General features: G+C 46.4%; 1 protein-coding gene across 1 annotated transcript in view; it reads right to left on the bottom strand.

The window, feature by feature from the left end:
- Positions 1-3,135: 3,135 nt before the first annotated feature.
- The window catches only part of LOC306737705 (trinucleotide repeat-containing gene 6C protein-like), a 36,621-nt gene continuing 20,186 nt past the window's right edge, over positions 3,136-19,570 (bottom strand). The window contains 21 exon segments of the mRNA XM_079219473.1: positions 3,136-3,655; positions 4,298-4,437; positions 4,859-4,932; positions 5,750-5,965; positions 6,707-6,826; positions 7,049-7,198; positions 7,650-7,841; positions 8,734-8,898; positions 9,287-9,563; positions 10,000-10,083; positions 10,384-10,503; positions 11,398-11,544; positions 12,389-12,535; positions 12,792-12,934; positions 13,291-13,348; positions 13,568-13,642; positions 13,759-13,925; positions 14,485-14,739; positions 15,557-16,351; positions 16,354-16,356; positions 16,508-18,214. Coding sequence (XP_079075599.1) covers positions 3,292-3,655; positions 4,298-4,437; positions 4,859-4,932; positions 5,750-5,965; positions 6,707-6,826; positions 7,049-7,198; positions 7,650-7,841; positions 8,734-8,898; positions 9,287-9,563; positions 10,000-10,083; positions 10,384-10,503; positions 11,398-11,544; positions 12,389-12,535; positions 12,792-12,934; positions 13,291-13,348; positions 13,568-13,642; positions 13,759-13,925; positions 14,485-14,739; positions 15,557-16,351; positions 16,354-16,356; positions 16,508-18,214 — 5,399 coding nt within the window. The 3' untranslated portion in view covers positions 3,136-3,291.

Genomic DNA, 19,570 nt, shown 5'->3' with positions numbered 1-19,570 from the left:
TGGCACATTACGTTGGCAACTTTTTCACGCAACAATGGGCCCCCGAAACAGTAAATATAGGCCACCTTTTTGAGGAAAAAAAAGATTCAATACAAGCATTTTCCCCTTCCAATTAGGATTAAGTTCGAGGCGTGAGGTCCGTACATGTTGCGCAGATGGCCTTTTCGTTTTAAGACTTTGCTCTCACAGTAGAAAGGACAGATACGGAGAGCTGCATCTCTTACTTGGTATCATCTACTCCCCTACCCTGAGATCAAGTGGACAGAAGTGTCTTCAGCGCGGAGAGAAAGGCCGATCTTTGATAAAGTGTTCGGACTTCAGTACGTGACAGTGTTCTGGTGGCGTCGCCTGACTTTACAGAAACGGCGGCCATTCTGAAGTGCTGACAGAAGCGCACAGGGTGGGGGGGGATGGGGTGGGCGAGGGTTTTGGGTCTGCCGAGCCCCCGGGTACGAGTGCTCATTCCCGAGTGAGGTTTGGCGTGCTGTAAAGGGCCCCGGCCTCTAGTCTTTTGCATAGAAACAGATGGGAGGGCCTGTTGGTGCCTGGTCAGGGTGGGGGCGGGGCTACTGGGTCTGGTGGCGCTGGAGGAGGAGGTCATAGCGTAGCAGCTAGGCAAAGGGCGAGGGGGGACAGCAGCTCGGAGCAACAAACACCCACCTCCCTGTCTGAGACACCCCATTTTTTTTTTTTTTTTTTGATTTTTTTTTTTTAAACACATCTCAATATACTACCTGGAAGTACTACAGAATACTGTTAAACACAAAAAGCATGATCAGTTAAAAACAAATAGACAATCAATAACGCTCTGTAGTATTGATCCTCGGTTTGCATTCAATACACAGGATGAACGTACAGAGGCACCTCTGACCAAAGTGTTTCTGCACATCAACAGTGAAGGGCTACTTCAGCAGCCAGTATTTTGTAGACCACTGCATGTAGACAAAAACGACAACAATATAAACACGTTGAAAATAACCAACAAAGTCAAAAAAAATGATCTCGTCCAAAAAAAAACAAATATAATAAAAAGAACACTGGCAAAAATTCCAGAAATATGACTATTACATCTTCCAGCTAAAGTGATCTGTGTGTCAAAGAACTGAGAGATGAGAGGGGAGGGGGCCGGACGACGGCGGGGGTCGAGTGGTGGCGGGCCCCCTCGCCCCGTTTGGAGACGCGGAGAGCCGTGATTGGCCGGTCTCGGAGGAGCCGGGACCGAGGGAGGGTCAAGTGGAGCCCAGGAGGAAGTGCTGCGCTGTGGGGCTGCCGCTCGGCCACAGCAGGAGAGGCACTCGGTGGACGCTCCCCTCCCTCTCCCCTCCGACTCCTCCCCCGCCCGGCTGACTGGCCGGGGCGGGTGTCGAGAGACGGCCCGACGTTGCAAGTCTAGTGCCTCCAAACAGAACAAGGCGAAATATTTGGAGTAACAGTGATATTCACTTTGATATTGTTCAAAGACGGGGGGGGGAAACAAAAACGTCGACAGCAGTTTTCCCACCAAAGTCCAACGGTGCGTTTCAGTTTTGTTTCCCTTCGTCCTGCTACCAGAGGAACAATGCCAGACACATGTCCAAGGAATAGATATAGTACAGAAAAGAGCAGTTTTGTGTTTGTTGTGGTTTTCAATGTTCATGCTGCTCCTTTTTTTTTTTTTTTGATTCATTGGATTGCAGGTGAAGCGATTTGCTCTTCATAAGTGCTATGATAAAACCCTTTGAATGTATAAAAGTCTTCGTCTCTTCTGTTTGTACAGTACCAAACGCAAGGAACACTCGAAGGTCTACTGCATTAGGAGAAACCCCTCTTATTTGGTATTGTGCCAGATACCCAGAACCGCCTGATCCCCCACTGTGGATCCAGTCTGTTGGGTGTGGCTGTGGCGTGCAGAGAGGAAGTGTGCATTATTGTGTCACTCTTTAGTACAGTTTGCTGCGTGCACAGTTCAACAGCTGCTTCTTCCTCTTTGCAGAGTCCCCTCCCCCTCTCAACAGTTTCAGGGGGATTGGCGGCCTGGAGGTGAATCCAAGTTTTGAAAAGGGGGGTAAGTAAGGTTTGTGAAGTTCCAATGTCTTTTTGCTGCGATCAGCAACAATCAAGAAAAACGAAAAACAAAAGAGAAACCAGCTCCGGTGGACATAAAGAGTATGGACGGAAGAAAGGTCTATGGTGTATATTGCACAATGTAAGGTGAAATTGTGTTCTTTTTTCTTTTGCTTTGTCCTCCGAAGAACTGGCCGCTGGGCTTCATAACAAATCGGACAATAGAAAATTCCACAAAGCACCAGTAAGCGACTGGGTTGAAGGTGACCAGAAGGATCTGGGCTTGCAGTGATTGGGTGCCACTGGACGGAACCAGAGACACGCAGCGAGGTTGACGAATAATCTTCTCTCAGCTTATATATTGTAAATATCAAAAAACGCGCTTGGGTCTAGAACTACAAAAGAAAAGAAAAAGAGAACATTTTACAGCTGTGTCAATCCCTTTGAGAAACCTAAATAATTAAGCTGATGATTGGTAGGGCCAGTCCCGTGGCCAGGACTTCTTACTGGTCACCAGTCATGTCCTGGTCCACTCGCTGGTTCAGAGGTGAAACTGTGCAAGATTTCAGCAATTTCTTCAGTTACAAAAACAAAAACAAAAAAAAGGCTGCTTGGGAAGGACCTGGGCCAGAGAGCACTTAAGGCTAATATTAGTGCTGAGAAACAAACGTGAACATAACTAGTAAAGGTCTTTGAACCACATCATTGGCCATGGACATGCTGGGAATGGTCATTTTAAGTCTTATTTTGGGATGATTTTTCTTCTTCTTCTTCTTCTTCTTCTTCTTCTTTTTTTGGAGGGAAAAGGAAAGTCTCAGATGGCAGCTTTGATTGCTTCTCCTAAAAACAGTCTTCAAAAACCATTTCACACAGAATGTCATGTATACTTATGGAAAAAAACTAAAAACACTTCAAAGGTTTCTTTGTATTGTGTCTCGTTTCAGTTCGTTTTTTGTACGATGCATTTAAAAAAAAGAAAATACCAAAAAAAGGTAAGGTAAACCAAACAAAAATCGGACAACAGCGAACCAGAAGGACTGGAGTCTGCAGTCTGTGTGGTTGGGACTCCAGCCGCCTGATTCACAATTCACAGTTCAACTTGATACTGATTATCGCCACATGATTTGCTTGGGTTTTGCTCCTGTTCATATTTTTTTTTTGTATTTTTTTGTTTCTTTCTTCCCCCACCACCACGGCTTACATGACATGGTGGTGGCGGTTGGTCGGTTAGTGTATGGTGGCACCGTCCTACATGGACTCTCCACTCAGCAGATCTCCAGGCAGCAGGGTGTTAATGGAGGTGGGGCTCCCGATCACGCGGGCGTCGTCTCCGCTGGGCGGCCCCCACAGGCTGGAGTAATGGGGCATGCCGCCCCACAGCAGGTCGCCGCCGCCGCCGCCGCCACCGGACTTGCCACCTCCTCCGCCTCCGCCGGTCCACTGGTTCATGGAGTGGGACTGTGCTGCCCCGCCCATCCGGTTCTGATTGGTTACTGGGTTGGCCTGCCAGCTCGTGGTGGTCGCCCCCAGGGACTGGCCTTGTGCAAAGAAGCGGTTCACCTCCTCCTCGCCGGCAAACTCCGCCAGGATGGTGGTGTTTCCGAGCACGCACCTTACAGAGAACAAATGAGGAGACCATTAGTCTCACCGTGACGATTCCACCAGAAATAAGGAAACAATCTTCTCGTGTTGTGAAAAGGTGTTCTTGAATTAAAATGGGGCAGCGTCTAGCTGACATACTTTTTAAACACAGGATTCTGTTTTTTTTAAGGGCTTAACCACGCCATTATGCTTTTTTTTGTGCCCTGCCACAACCACATGTCGTGCTGCTGATAATGAAAAATGGGTCACACAATTTGCATTTTGTTTCTATGGCAACCAGCTGCAGTGGCTGCCACCATTAGCAAAGAAAAATTGAGGTCAAACCTTCGACAATTAGAGATAAAATGCAGTCAAAGTGACCTCAGAGCCGGAGTTTCCTCCACTTTCAATGTGATTATTACAACCACAACTGTTATATTGCAATACAGCCGACTACAGCATGAATCATCACCATGTGATAGCCCACAGACCAAAATAACATCGTCTGCACTCATCCAAAAAAAGCTGAGCTGAGCTGAGCATGGGAAAACATTAGGTTCCCTCCAAATGCTACCAATTATTTTTCTCTGTAAAAAAAAAAAAAAAAAGCAGGAGAAGTTGAGAAAGAAAGGGCGAACGCTTCCTTCATTTCACTTTAAAAGACTTTGCTTACATGTGCAGAGACTTCTGGGCCTTGGCGGCCTCATCCTTGGAGCTGTAGCGCACCACGGCGTTCCCCTGGGTCAGGTTGAGGTGGAATGTGACCAGAGGGCCGTGCTGCATGCACAGCGTCCGCAGAGTCGAACCATCAATCTGGAGCACAAAAAATATATATTAGTTACAGCTCATATTCATTTAGAGTTTATTCATCCATATTACACTGTAGTTTCAGTCAACATTTATTTCCCTTACTCACCATCCATGTTTTATTTTACTTATTTTTTTACTGTTGTGCTGATATTTTCTTCTGACTATTGATTTTATGTCATTATTCATTTCTATTAAGTGTTTTGTATCACACCTCTTTATCAAACTAAAAGCCCAGAATCATATATTTTTTTTTACATTTGGAGTTCCCTCCCCACTAAACCATCAGGTGAGTTGTTTGAGACACGGCAATGATCCATGACCAGATCTTTATATTACAAATTCAATTTTTTATCAAATTTAATTAAAACAATATAATACATCGTGGGCTTCAATCAAGCAAGAATCAGCGGCACCGGGTACGTACTTGTGGGGTGAGATTCCTCAGCACCAGCCAGCTGCTGGTCCTGCTGGAGCTGTCAGTGCTCCAGGTGGTTCCCTCTGGAAGAAAAATGTCAGGTATAATGTTATGTATTAAGTGCAAGAAGAAGAGCAGTAGCGCTGCAGAGTTTGTCATGACAAAATGCCGTCAGCAAATTAGTTATTAGTTATTAATAAGCGATACTTTTCCCGTTACAGTCAAGTGAAGTTGGTTCAAAAGGAAAACAGGAAGATGAAGAGACTACGTGACAAATACATTTCAAGTGACCGTACCCTTATAATAGAGCTCTTAAAGGGGAAACTGTTCAAACTGACTTTTTTTTTTTGCCACTGTTATTGTTTTTCAAGGAGGTCAGAGGGTTTAACTTCAAAAACAGAGGAACACACCATCCACCAACCGTTATCCATTTCTACGCACATGATTCTAACAATAACACCAGAGCTTCCTCTTCAATCAGCATTAAAAAAGGGTCACGTATATGATGATTGAATGAGGCTTCCTCGCGGAGCCGGTAAACCTCAAGATGTCAGTTTCGGAGGGTGTGTTCCCCCAGAACCTCACATAGCGAGTGCTGCCAGAGCACAATTGCAGCTGTGAACTTCGGCACACCTACACATCTTCAGTTACGCCCGTGTTTGCAGGGCGTGAAATACAGCAAAGAGATCTGACATCTCTTGCTTTTATTTTGGTGAAAGCTGTCCTCAATTCAAGGCGATGTGGAAATTCTTTTATTTCATCTCATTGCAAATAACACATCTTGTACATGGCCTTACATGGCTTTCAATTCTGCGAGCCAAGAAGAAGAAAAAAAGCGTAGCAACAACATGATGTTAATATATTTTACATAATAGAAATTAAATAAGTGCACGTGCTCACCATTGGTGTAGGAGCCGCTCCAGCCTTGGGCCAGGCCCAGTGAGTTGCCGCCCCAGGTGGAGGAGGGTTTGTTGTGGCTGAGGCCCGGTGGGGGCCGAGTAGGGGCAACGTTGCTGCGCGGCCCCTGAGGGACCTTCCACAGCTCGTGGGACAAAGAGCCTTGGCCCTGGGAGATGGGCCCCGGGGACCAGGTGGACTTCATGTCAGACATCTTGCCTTCACACGGAGAGAGGGGAGGACATGGAGGACAGAGGATCAGTAACGATGACGATGGGACGCGACAACTAAGTTGGTCAAAAGGCACTAAGCTAATGCTAACGGTAGCTTCAGTGGGTTTAAATGTTTCTAAATGTAATTAAAGTCAACAAATATCTTTGTGCACATTGTGTCAAAGTGTAACCAGGTAGACACAAATACCCGCTGAAGTGAAAGTAGACGCATACATCCAACCTCTATATATATGTGTCTTTTCTAAATTAGAGTAAATGCAAAAGAAGAATAGTGTCTAACAGCAGTCATTTTAAGAGTTGCATCTCAAATGACATATTCATTACATAGAGACCTGAATTTATAAAAAAAATATATATATATATAAATCGTAACACACACACAAAACACCACAAACACAGGGTGTGTACTAATGTCATGACCGGCTGGGGTGAGGCTTGTTTTTCTGTGTGAATTGAGTCAAAAAACACACAGATGCTTGAAGGTCACGTGAAGGTGACTGAGGTTGCTATCTTAGTGTCGGTAAAGGTTTCGTCTAAAAAAGAGGCACCGAGGGTACAAGTTTAGGTTCGACTTTGAGTAAAAAAAACAAAAAAAAAGGGTCATAAACACGGGTCAGGGGTCGGGTAAGGTTTAGGATAAGTAGGACAGGGTTTTATCAGGGCTCCAACGTGGAGGGAAGAGGTTTGGCAGGTCCACACACTGAGGGAGGATACTCTGGGTGTGTACCTGAGCCGTCTCCGTCAGAGGACGAAAGAGACTGAAAAGAGCTCGAGTAGCCACAGACGGGCCAGTCGCTGCTGGTCGGAGGCAGAGAGTCATTCGGAAGTGGCAGAGCTGGGGAAGTGGCTATGTTGTCGTATAGGTAAGTGCCCAGAGACGGTGAGAAAAAAACAAAAACAAACGAGTCACTTCACGTAGGCATCTGCACAAAGCACATGATACTGGGGCCAGCCAGCAACATGGCGGCAGCACGTCTGAAGGGAAGTCTCTTACACTCTATTTGCACATTTTGGTTCAGAGCTCCTGGTTGTCTCAAATGAATATTTGTGTCCCTGCTCTTGTCCATACCTCCATTCCTGTCGCGCAGCAGGTATCGGTTGACGTCGTGGATGTTGGTGTTGATGGTGGGGCCGCTGGGCACGCTGCCAGGGGTCATGTTGGGGTCATTCTCGGGGTCGATGTTCTGAAGGCCCTTCCATGGCACACCTGGGCAGAACTCTATAGACAAAAAAGAAGCGCTCGATTAAGGGTTTTGAAAGCAACAAGATCGGACCTCGAGGAAGTTTTTGCCACCTCATTACTTCTCCACAGTTTGAGCAATGTTCTCGGGCCTCAGAGTGATGCAACTGAGGCAGAAGCCATACATTAATTAGTTAGTTCTTCTTTTTTTACTGTGGAATAGCAGTTGACCACAGGCCGTTTTCCCCAAGGACATTTCACCGCAGGGAAAGTACAGGTCTGAATAATCTAATTAATAATGTCTGAATTCCATTTCAGCCGCTTCCTTCTCAGGGTCCAGGTACTGTGCATGCTGGCTCTCAGTCACACTGGACTTACTCAGGACCTCACTTTGTTATCAGCAACACTACTGAAAATGGAAAGCATTCAAAAGGCGTTTTCTAATTTGGAAACATCGGTGAGTGGCCATCTATTTGGATCTTGTCCTAACCTGGGGGCCAGTTGATGTTGGTCCCATTGGAGATCTTTTCATTGGGGCTCTTGGTTTGGCCCCAGCTGTCTTGGGGCACCATGGGGCTGGTGGGGGACTCAGATCTGGACATTAGATTGTAAGGGCTGTACGAGTCCTCCAGATGAGGGGGCTTCCCGGGGGGGCCCAGGTTAGAGGCAGCAGATATGGCACCTGGATATGCAAAAGACAAATAAAATTAAATGAAATTTAACTTTATTTTACTTCATAATGAGGACAAAACTTATATGAAATTACTCTTTTGAACTCAGTCTTGCTTCAACATCAACGCTATGAATTTGCATTGAAGTTCTTTTTTCCAGAATAACATTGTATTGACTGTGATGTCTACTGTAAGATGATCTCCGTGTGTGGTGATGCTCTGAATGTCTTTCAAGGACGTCAATATGCAACACATGGAAGGCAAAAAAGGATGCTGCTTTGAGAGGACTATTATGTCAGCATAGGTCTGAAGACAGAACGTGTGGAAAATAACGGCCGGAGCTGTTGATATCTCAAAGTGTAGGAGTCAACAAGTTGCTGTCGGTTGGTGTTCGTGCTAGTTTCTCTACTCACATACAAGTCAAAATGTGGTTTGGCAGATGGTTACCGTCACGCCTCTGTGTTCGATGTGTAAATGTACTTTTGGTTCCACATTGTCCCAAATATAAGAATTGTTTATATTATATTCAAGGATGACATCTCCATGTTCCCAGCTTTGAAAAATTGTGGCGTCAGGGGAGGAGGGGTTTTAGCAGCTCAGTTATTACAGAGCAAAAAACACAGAGAGCTCAAGCGAGAATGAGCTTGCAGTCAGAATGTGTGAAAACAACAAATGCAGAGAAAAAGGCTGATGGGAAATGCGTGTGATGACGAGATGTCAGCTGCTGAGTTCCTCATCTGAAAACCGGTCCGATATGTGCACAGAAACAAACTATTGAATCTACTGAAAGAAATGATTGAAGGATCGCTGAAATTGTACAACACGTGTTGCAGAGTGGAAGTTCACAAAACAACATATGTGTGATCGTGGCTGTCAAGAATAATGTGTTGTTCTCCGACATACCGTGCTTATTGAGGTTGTTCTCCATGTGTGAGGAGTTGCCAGAGAGGCCGTCCATGGAGTTAGAGTGTGTCCACTGGGACAGGCGGGATTGGGGCTGGGGGGGCTCCTTCAGGGACATACCCCCAACCTCCATGCAGTTTACATTCATGTTTGGATTCAGTCCAGCTGCACACACAGAAAAGGAATCTCTTAAAAAGTGTTCGTCATATAGAAGTCAGTGGGAGAAGATTTTAAAACCCCAGCAGCTCAAAACTAAAAAACAGGAAAACACGCATTTATATGTTGTCAGACGTCGAGATGGAATCTCCTAAATGTGAATTTGCATGCGTTTGTTCAAGACAAATCACTATGGACCGTTTCTAGTTGGAGGAATTCACTGAATGGACTGTGGGTGACAACGCAGTGTGGTAAGAGTACAAATGTATGCGTGACATCACCTCAAAAGGCTGCAGAGGAAAAAGACTATTCTCAATAAGCCTGCAACAAATGGTTTGAGCAAAACTGACAAAGTGCCAAAACATCCCCGTTTCAGCCGTCCCCATCCCGGACTCACAGAGAGGGTAGTTGCTGTAGGCGTTGGGCGAAGACGGCGGCTCTTTGGTGTGCAGTGTGTCGGCTAGGCCCGGAGCCTGGTGTGCGCCTGCGTAGGGGTCGTGGGTTGATTTGCCGGAACCGTGGCCTCCGGAGGGGCCGCCGGGGTTATGCAGACCGGCGGAGGAGGAGGAAGAGGAGTGAGAGGGATGTTGCTGCTGCTTCATCAGCAGCGCTTGGTACAGCTGACGCTGGTGCTGCTGGATCTGCTGCTGCATGTTGGTGATTGTACGTGCAACCTGGGAGAGAAGAGAGGCGGTGTCACAACAATGTGTCATAAAAGACGCTTTGAGCAGCGAGGGGCAGGAAAACAAGAAGATTAAAAATAATAATAGAACAGAAGGGGAGGGGAGGATGATCTGAGGGTATTGAACAATGCATTATGGAAAGTGGAGAAAAGTGAGGAGGAAGCACAAAAGCACTCCCCTCTTTCAACAGGCTTGTTTTCTTGCAGCATGCTGCTGATATCAGTCCATATTTCAAAAAAGGAGAACAAAAGGAAGACAGACTTGCCAGCTAACGTTAAACGAGAAGTAAGTAACCTGTTCACATGCCGATCTCTTCAAAACATTTGCGTAACTCCTGTCGAAACGATGTTTTTTTCCCCCCTCTGTTGCCGTAACGGTATCATGTGAAAATCATAATGTTTGTGTAATGATGCATCCGTGGACTCACTTGCTGCTCTTGTTGTCTAATGGGGCCGGAAACATTGCGTTGCGCCTGCATCATCTGCTGCTGGATTTGTAAACGCTGGTATGCCTAAATGAAGGGAAGCAAAAGCACAACACGCTGATTAAAGAAAGGCAATGATGGAGAGAAACAAATGCACCATGGTAGGAGAGAGGGGTCGGCTGCTTAAATCTGATACATCTTTTGTGATTCTAACTCACTTGACCTCTACTTTCTCACGTGTTTTCAAACAGACACATTCTTAATTCTTCATAGGATGCTTGTGTGTTAATATAAAAAAAAATCTCCTTTAAAGTTAAGTCCCCAACACACATGCCTCAGACCTAAATGCAGCTGCTAATACAGATGGAAAGAGGGACCCTGACTCACCATTTGCAGTTGCTGAAGTTGGTACAAGAGGGTCATTTGTTGAGGGTTTATTGGTGAGGTTAAAAGTGCAGGGTTCAGACCAATGTTTTTTGCTGCAAACTGCAAGAGCTGTGCTTGGACCTTTGGGGGAGAAAATCGGGGACACAGAAAGTTGAGATGACAAGTTAGTCATTGCAAATCACAACCACTGTGCAAAAGCAGTTTCTGACAAGGTACAACTAGTCACTGCTGCATGCGTGCAGGGAGGAAGGCTCTGCCAGAGGAGTCGGATAAAGCGAAGAGGTTTCGACAGGCACAGTATGTGGTTAGCTGGGGAAAAACAATGTTGTGGTGGTGTTGAGGTGTGCCAGTCTTCAAAATATATATCTTCGGATTTATTCATCATGTAAAATAAATATTTTGACAAATGTCCTGATTTCACGTCTTTCATGATAATTAATCAGAATATTTCTAATATAGCTCATGAAGTCAAGTATGTGTTATCATCATCAACTGTATCCAGTTTAGAGTGTACAATAATGTACAAGGGTTATATGAGGCTACACAGAATGTAGGCTACACAGAGAACAACAGCCCCACCTACAGTCCTCCTCAGTTGCTCTTATAATATCACGATAACATTTTGAAAGGAAACCGGAACACGTTTGCAAATTGGATATCCATGTTGTACAACTCCACGGTCATTTTGCAGATATCCATGCTGGTGATTTCCGGCTGTTTTTTTGGCAAATAAAAAGAGATTTCACCCGATGCTGAAATGATACAACTCGCTGTTGGCTTCTCGTCATGCATGTACCGTAACTCAGATTGACCAGAAGTCCAATTGTGTTCCCTGGTTATGTGACAACCAGTAAAACTTTAGTTATTAAACCGGTATTCAACAAGGCAAGTCCTTAAGAACACATTTCTATGAACAATAAGATCTGCCAGCCATCTTTTATCTGGTCTTGTGTGTTATGAACCAATACATCTCCATGTTCCTCATTAAATCTGCACATGGTTGTGTGTGTCTACCTGAGGGGAGAGAAACTGAGGCACTTGAGCACGTAGACTAGGCTGGGAGGAGCTGAGAGGTGGCACTGGTGGCTGAGGAGGCTGCTGCTGCTGCTGCATCACCCGGGTTTGTGCTGCTCCACTACTGCCAAACATTCCACTGGGTATCTATAAGCAGGAGTAACGAAGGTACAATGAAACGACCACTGGGGCCATTTCTTAACTGAAGAGCTGAGCCACCGAGTTGGTAAGAAATGTGTGGCCACTCCAGCAAACGGAATAGCTCAAGAGGAAGGATACGAGTTGTCAGGCCTCTATGAATTTAATCGGTTCTTTCAATACATGAATGAGTGCACTTGAATTGAATGAAAAAACAACAACTTTAAGTGCACTCACCAGCCTTAAGCATGGGTCTATGATACCCCCAACACACACAGAACATATTTTTAAAGCCTTTTCCTTCAAGGTCGAACTTCACACTACACTTTGTTCAGCAAAGCACACTGAACACTCAGAGCAGCAAGGCAATAGACCATGACATTGTTACTATTTTATCTTTTATCAAATGGCCTCATCCATATTTCGGATTCCATGTTGTTAAAAAGGTCTTTCTATTCATTGCAAAAAAAAAAAAAGAGGCCCTCTTACAGTGCCTTTTGTGTGGACTACAAGGACATACTGTAGTGTTTCTGGGCCATGACCGCCTCTGGGGGTGATATTTGATCGCGGAAAACTATCTGATTTCAATGAGCACTTCATGCAAGGTCATACACACATAAGTGAGCAATAGAAACGTGGAGATTTGAGAGTGCACGTGGGAAGAGAAGTGTGTGTAAAACAACTTAAATTCATCAGTTGTTGCTTTCCCTTCATCATATACACTTATTCCTGCACAAGCTGTTGGATTTCACAATAAGGGTGATGCATATGCAGTGTGATAAACAAGACTGCTGATCAGACATGTTTTGCGTGTATTTGACAGTGGTATAACCGTGCATGCTCAATTTGTTACCTGTCTGTTGTTCAAGTTTTGCATGGCCAGCCCCGGGTTGCCCTGTCCCAGACCCTGCCCAGGAAGGCTACTGTTGGCCAGGGGGAGCTTCAGGCTGGGGGAAGGCAGAAACGGTGATGGGGGGGCATCATCTGACAGAACACCGTCCTGGACCAGAGCAAACATAAAGGGTTAACGGGGGAATAAAGGCACTAATCATCCCACATGACAAACATGAACGGTCAAGTGAGAGAAGACTATATTAAAGCTGGTATTGGCAACAGATTATGACCAGATAAAGAAAGTCCAAACGTGTAACAGGTCAAAGTAGTTACAATGTAAAGGTAAATGCCCCAAAAGATTAAATGTAAAACCCACACTCATCATTTCCAACAGATTTTGGGAAAAAGGCCAAATGTCTGACCTTGTCAAGAAAGGATGTGCGGTCGGAGGGGTCTTTGGAGAGAGCAGAGGGCCGACACATCATGGGCTTGTTCATGCCGTTGCTGTAATCAGACATGCCCATGCCCCGCTTGTCCAGGTCCGTCTTCTTCTCCAACAGGGCGCCTGGGAGCAGAAAGAGTAGAGCGGACTTAAGTATAGTCAAGCAAACAGGGTGTCACAAAACGCAACGATAACATATTATTGCATTTGATCAAAAGTGATGTCACAATTTGACAGCAAGCTAAATCTAGCATTCAGGGAGATTAAATACTTTACAGACAAAGAAAAGCATGGCTTGGTTTTATTCCCGGTTGAACTGTAGTGGAAATGTGGCACAAATTATTTAATTATTTCGACAAAACATTAAGTAAAATCATCTCATGTCAGCATTTTGCAATACACACACACACACACACACACACACACACACACACACACACACACACACACACACACACACACACACACAGCGAACTTACTCATGGCCTGGTCAAGGTTCATGTTGTTGCTCTTCAAAGCCTCCTCAGCAGGGTCTCTCTGTACCACATGGAGAACATGAGCATGTTTTAATAGTTCTCATTTTTTAAACAGTTTTCATGCATTTAGATGGCTGTATTTATCATTAGATGGTATATTGCCCTCCTTAAATGATTATGTATGTTCTCAGATGTTTCTACAGTGTTAATTAGAGGATCATGTTTTTTAAAGAGTGCCAAATTTTGGCTTAGTTGGGAGGGAAAAAAACCTTGAACTTACCGGAAAGCCCATGTCAGTGAGCTGTTTGATGAGACGGTTCATGATCCAAGCTTCATCTGGCTTGCCCATCTTGCCCTGACAACACACAAGCAAAGTATGAAAAACATTATTAAATGATCATTTAAATAACATTAATTCCTATCATTAACATCTGCCAGTATATTCACGGCGAGAGAAGTGTGTTCTCTGACCTTGCTCGGGCCCTTCTTGGGGCCATTGCCCCAGGAGTTGCAAGAAGAGCTGCTCTCCTGGGAGGTGGGGCTGTTCCACATGTCTCCATCCTCAGCATCCCATTGGTTCGTAGACATGCCCATCTCCTCCCCTCCATTTCCCCAGCCATCTTGCATAGGTTTGGGACCTGGGAAAGTGATAAAATAACATTATGATTTTCAACCTTCACCACTTGGTGCCACTGTTGCCATTTGACATGCTGCATTTTCCCCCCACACACCTCCGTCTACCATTTCCAACATTTCAAATCGACTGCACAAATAACCAAGATCCACTGAGGAGTGGAATTGCTTTAATCCCAGCAACACTACAGTAGCACTGACAAACAAAAAAAACTTCTTAATTGGCACAAATGATACAGGTCTGAAGACACCTCCTGTTTTTGTTCCCTTAACTGAAAAGTGCAAGTGCACGTGCACACAGACTGGGAGTAACCATCAACCAGCATTTTACAGGGTGTGGCGCCACTGGACACAACACAAATCCCAAATACTATAATTGTCAAGGTGGCAATGTGTGGTATTGTTTCGAATAGATAGACTTTTAGCACATGTAAAACTATATAATTCATATAGTGTAACAGAAAGGGTGTGTGAGTATAAGCAAAAACAGGTGGTCCTACATCTTTGTATACGATAATTTCCCATGTTTGACACTGTGCATGTAAATCGTCTGTGGGCGTTTACCTGGCTTGCAGGCTGAAGAACCTGTGGGTCCGTTGGCCCTGCCATAGGGTCCAGAGGGCTCGTGGCCACCGTCTCCCCATCCTCCTACTCCTCCACCTCCACCACCACCACCACCACCACCTCCACCTCCACCAGGGGGCGCCCCTGTGGACTTGCTCCAGGCAGAGGTGCCATTGTCCACAGAAGATGTTGGAGTGGCTGGCTCTCCCCAAGCAGGCTCAGACTTGGGCTGAACATTGGGAACTTCTCCCCAACCTTGGAAAAAAAAAAGAGAGGATAATTTCACTGCAGCAAAATCTCTATCCAAAATACATTCTTACTTTTTAACTTGCAATTATACTTAATTTAAAAATGGAAGGAAGGAAGCTCCCAAGTAGCAGGAGTTTGAATTGAAGACATGTCTGAAATCACCTTGAAATGATGCTGATGCTTTTTGGTCGCTGCACTGCAATTGGTAAACAGCAGGGGGCAATGGTTTCATTCACAATCCAAAAGGAGAGGAGAGCGTGGGGTGTTAAAACTGTGCATCTCTATAAGTGTCGCCTTTGTCTTCAAAAAGACCTATTTGAACTGGCTGCAGAGGTGACTTGAGCTTGCTGTGCAGAGTCTTAAATTGTGTATGCATGGCCATTCAGAGGCCTTAAATACCTCCGAAAGCATCTGCTTAGTAATTACTGAGAGAATCATTTTATGGAATAATCTTTGAATGGAATAACCATTGATGCTTTTAATTAGTAATGTTATCACTATGTGTGTCAATGAGTGAAAACAACGCATTCTCTCCCCGTTTCAGTCGGCTCCTTATCAAGACAGACTGAGGCTTAATACGATTAAGTAAAACATACGTATGTAGTCAGATAAACACGTTGGATCCTGAAAGCATGAGTTTTTTAGGATGTTAGGAAAATCCTTTTGATATATACCTACTGCATTTTTGTAAACATTCGTATGTCTTTTGTATTTGTTCTAAACATAAACAGGTTATAAGAGTTTCTGAATATCAATCATTACTTTCATTTAAAGTAATATATAAAAAAATATTTAACACAACAGCACTGTCACACTCTGTTACCTGGGTTGGCGAGGGGGGGTCTACCCTGGGGGCCCGCACCTGGATGTGGCTGGCCATTGTTGGATGACCCATTGTTGTTTCCATGGTGTTGCAGGGGAGGTGGGGGCTGGCTATGATGAGGGTGGTGCATGTGGTGGGCGTGATGGTGATTGTTGTTGCCAGGGCCGACAGAGTGATTGTTGTTGTTATTGTTGGGGATAATCACTACACCACCCTTACTGGGCGGTGGGCCGCTGTTGCCTGGGTTATTATTGGGATTTTTGCGATCCCACATGCTGACAGTCTTGGTTAAGGTGGCAGGCTCGCCCCAGGTGGACGTTCCATCGTCAATCTCCATCTTCCTGCGGATAGAGGGAGGGGAGGGCTCTTCCCAGCCAGTGCCAGTGGGATCCATGCCTTGGTCCTGTTTGCTGCCATTTCCCCAGCTCGATGAGTTCTGCTTCACGGTACCAGGACCACCCCATGAACCCATGCTGCCACCTCCGCCGCTGCCATTGCTGCTGCTGCTGCTGCTGCTTTCCTGGGGCTTAGAAGAGCCCCAGTTCCCCTGCACTGGGCCATTGGCACGTGGGATCTCCCCCCAGCTGCTATTACTCACAGCCGGAGCAGGAGCAGGAGCAGGAGGAGGCTTGTTCCAGCCTCCTCCTCCACCACCTCTATTTCCTCCCCTGGGGCTCTCCTTCCATCCACCACTTCCTCCATTACCCCCTTCACCTTCCCACATGCTGCTGGATGATCCATTCTTCTTGACATCCGTCTCTCCCCACTCTCCTGTGCTTGTGCCGTTGGAACCGCCATGACTGTTGCCGCCATGACTGTTGCCGCCATGACCGTTGCCGCCATGACCGTTGCCGCCATGACCGTTGCCGCCATGACCGTTGCCGCCATGACTTTGGCCGCCATGACCGTTGCCGCCATGACTTTGGCCGCCATGACCGTTGCCGCCATTACCGTTGCCCCATCCATGGGAGCTTTTGGGGCCCTCTCCCCAGTTAGTCGGCTGACTTTTCGTCATGCCATCGTCCCAACCGGATGACTTTTCCTCAGAACCCCAGGACGGTGTGCCTCCATTTCTGGGAGCATTGGGAGCATTGGGAGGCAAAGGCTCCCCCCAGCCACTGTTAGTGCCATTCTGCACTTTGCTGAGTGACTGTGGGGGGTCCCCCCATCCTGATCCAGTTTGGATAGGCTGAGGTGCAGGCGCTCTCCAGCCAGAGGATGATGATCCTTCATTATCACTTTTTTCTCCAGACCCAGGCCTCTGACTAGGGCTAATTTTTGGGTTGATGGTACCTCCATTGATGGATGAGGGTCTAACATTAGAGCTGGAACATCCTGTGGAGGCTGAGCTGCTTTTGATCTTCCCTTCATCCAAGTTGGCTTCTTCCATCTCCCATACAGTGTGCTGTCGGATCGGGGTCTGTCCCCAACCCGTGTTACTCAGCACCCTAGGGTCCAGGTCCTGCCGGGGTAGCAGAGGGGTACAATCTGTGCTGGAGGACCTGTCTCGGCCAGATTGACTTTCGTTGCTGTCCCCACTACCGTCACTCGCCGGGGCTGTTCTGGGCTGCTGCCCCCATGAGCTAAGTTGTTGCGCTTGGCCTGAACCAGAGCTACCAGCATCTACTGAGTCCCAGCCTTTAGATGCCTCTCCGCCGCCAGAGGGTTTCTTCAAGTCACCCCAGCCACCACTTTCACTACTCCCACCACCACTGCTTTGCCGGCCCCAACCAGAAAGGCCTCCAGAGGGAGTTGAGTCCCAGCCTGAGTCCTTGGGAGAGTCAACTGCCTTGGTTTCTCCACTACCCCATACAGAGCTGCCTGTTCTGTCCCCATTCAGCTGGGATGATTCAGTGGGTGACTGGCCTCCCCAGCCAGTTATCCCATGGATAGGACTCATAGGCTCCTGAGCTTGCTGCTGCTGCTTAGTGGGGTTTGGTCCATCAGTGTTAAGGTTAGAAGGGTCCATTTTGAAGGACAAGCTTGTGTTAGTTGAAGGGTGCTGTTGATCATTTTCATTAGCACTCATCATGCCACCCCAACCTCCCCCACCATCATCCGCACCTCCCAGGCTCCCATTTCCCATGTTTCCATTAATACCTGGTGGGAGGGATGGGGAGTTTGACACCACATTGGGGCCAATACCACAACCTCCACCACCCTCATGGCCCAGAACAGGCCAAGCTGATGGGTTGGCATTGGGATTGAGGTTCAAGTTCAAATTGGTAGAGCCCCAGTTATTGGGTGCCCCTACTCGACCACCATTCAAACCATCTTGTTTCCCATCTGAGCCCCAGCCTCTACTACCGCACGTGTTGGCTGATCCAGGTCCCGTCATCATGTTATTGTTAGCTTTAAGAGAGGAGTAGTGGGCCTGCTGGCCTGCGGCACCTGTGGCCATACTCAGAAAACTATTACTACTGGTGGTAGTGGCAGCACTTGTGTCTGTGTTAGAGCTAGCTGAGCCCAAGGAGCATTCTGGTGCTGCAGGGCGGCCGGGGTCACTACTGCGACTGATGGAGGACCAAGCTTCTGTGTCACTTCGGTCAATAATCACTTTGTCCCAGGTGTTGGCACTGCAGGCGCTGTCAACTGGCAAAGATTCTCCCCAATGAGAGCTCTCATACTGGGCAACAGAGCCACTCTGAAGGGATATGTCTGAAGAGAGAAGGAAGAGAAAAAAAGAATAGTTGAGTAAAACAGCGGCATACAACACAGAAAGTAGGTGTAATTGATGAGTGAGTCAGAGAGAATTCAATATGAAGGTGCAGAAATACAAAACAAAAAAGGACGAGATTAAGTAACAGGACTAGAGACGAAGGGTAGAGAAAATAACAAGGGAGTCAAAGGGGATGTGGGAAGAAAAAATACATTAAGATAGACTAAGGAAAATCATGTAATACTGCCGCCCTAAGTCCAAGGACCAATTTTATTTTCTTGCTTGGTTAATGCTAGCAATCAGACTCCTTGGCAGGAGATGGTCACATTTGCACGTTCCACAACCCAACACATAATCAGAATGCACAGCCAAGCGTGCCACATGTCAGACCAGCTACGGCATATCCATATATCCTTGCCCTGGTGCAGTCGGCCAAACAGAAACAGGGAGATTGAGCCCTCTCTTTCGTTTCCTTTATCCATCTTTCTTCCCACCCCACTTTTCCCTGAACTTCTTTCTCCAACTCATTTCCTCTTCCCTAGCTGTCTCCTCTATGCCCGTACTTCCCTTTCACCAGAAAGCTGCCCTTATTCCTTCTCTTCCTCCTTTTCTCCCTCTGTCCATGTCTCCCCTCTCACTTTCTCTTTCCTCACCCTTTAATTCCTCCCTCTCTCCCCTCTGCTCTCCTCTAACACCCAGCAGTGAGAGGCCCATCCGTCTCCATCGTGGCTTCACTGGCTGGGGCTGTGAAGGGAAGCCCAAGTGGAACGCGGCTCATTTATTGGAATGAATCCAGGACGGCTCCTCATCCATCATTTCCTACGCTCCGCCGGGCCTACTCCTCCTCCAACCGCACTAAGAAACCACAAAACACTTCCTCCAAGCCTGTTTGACTACCTCATGTGTGTCTGCCAACTTCTCACTACCTGCATATACATAAAACCGCATGTGTATGCGTTTGGGGGTGAAAACCAATCGATTCTTAGATGCATCGTGATTCCCTCTTGAACAATTAGAACGGCTGAGCTTAAGCAGTTGAATATTGATACAATGGCTTAAAAGCTAATTACTTTTTTGCAGAGGATTTGCACCCCTACAGTCATTGAGAATCAAACGTATCTGCGTTATATTGCACACTCTGGAACCGAGGTACAACGTCCATGTCCACGTTTTTATGGACACAGCGATGTTCTACAACTAAACCAAAGCTAAAGTCATGGAGTCACTGAGGAAAGCGGGGAGGGTGGCAGTAACACGGTACACGTGGACATCTGTTATAATTATATTATAATATAGTGTCACTGTAACCGTGCACTTCACTGTATGTTTAGTTTTTCCACATGTTCAAGAAAGGA

This window comes from Taurulus bubalis, assembly GCF_910589615.1.
Source record: "Taurulus bubalis genome assembly, chromosome: 6".
NCBI lineage: Eukaryota > Metazoa > Chordata > Actinopteri > Perciformes > Cottidae > Taurulus > Taurulus bubalis.
This window is presented reverse-complemented; position numbering and strand designations above follow the sequence as displayed.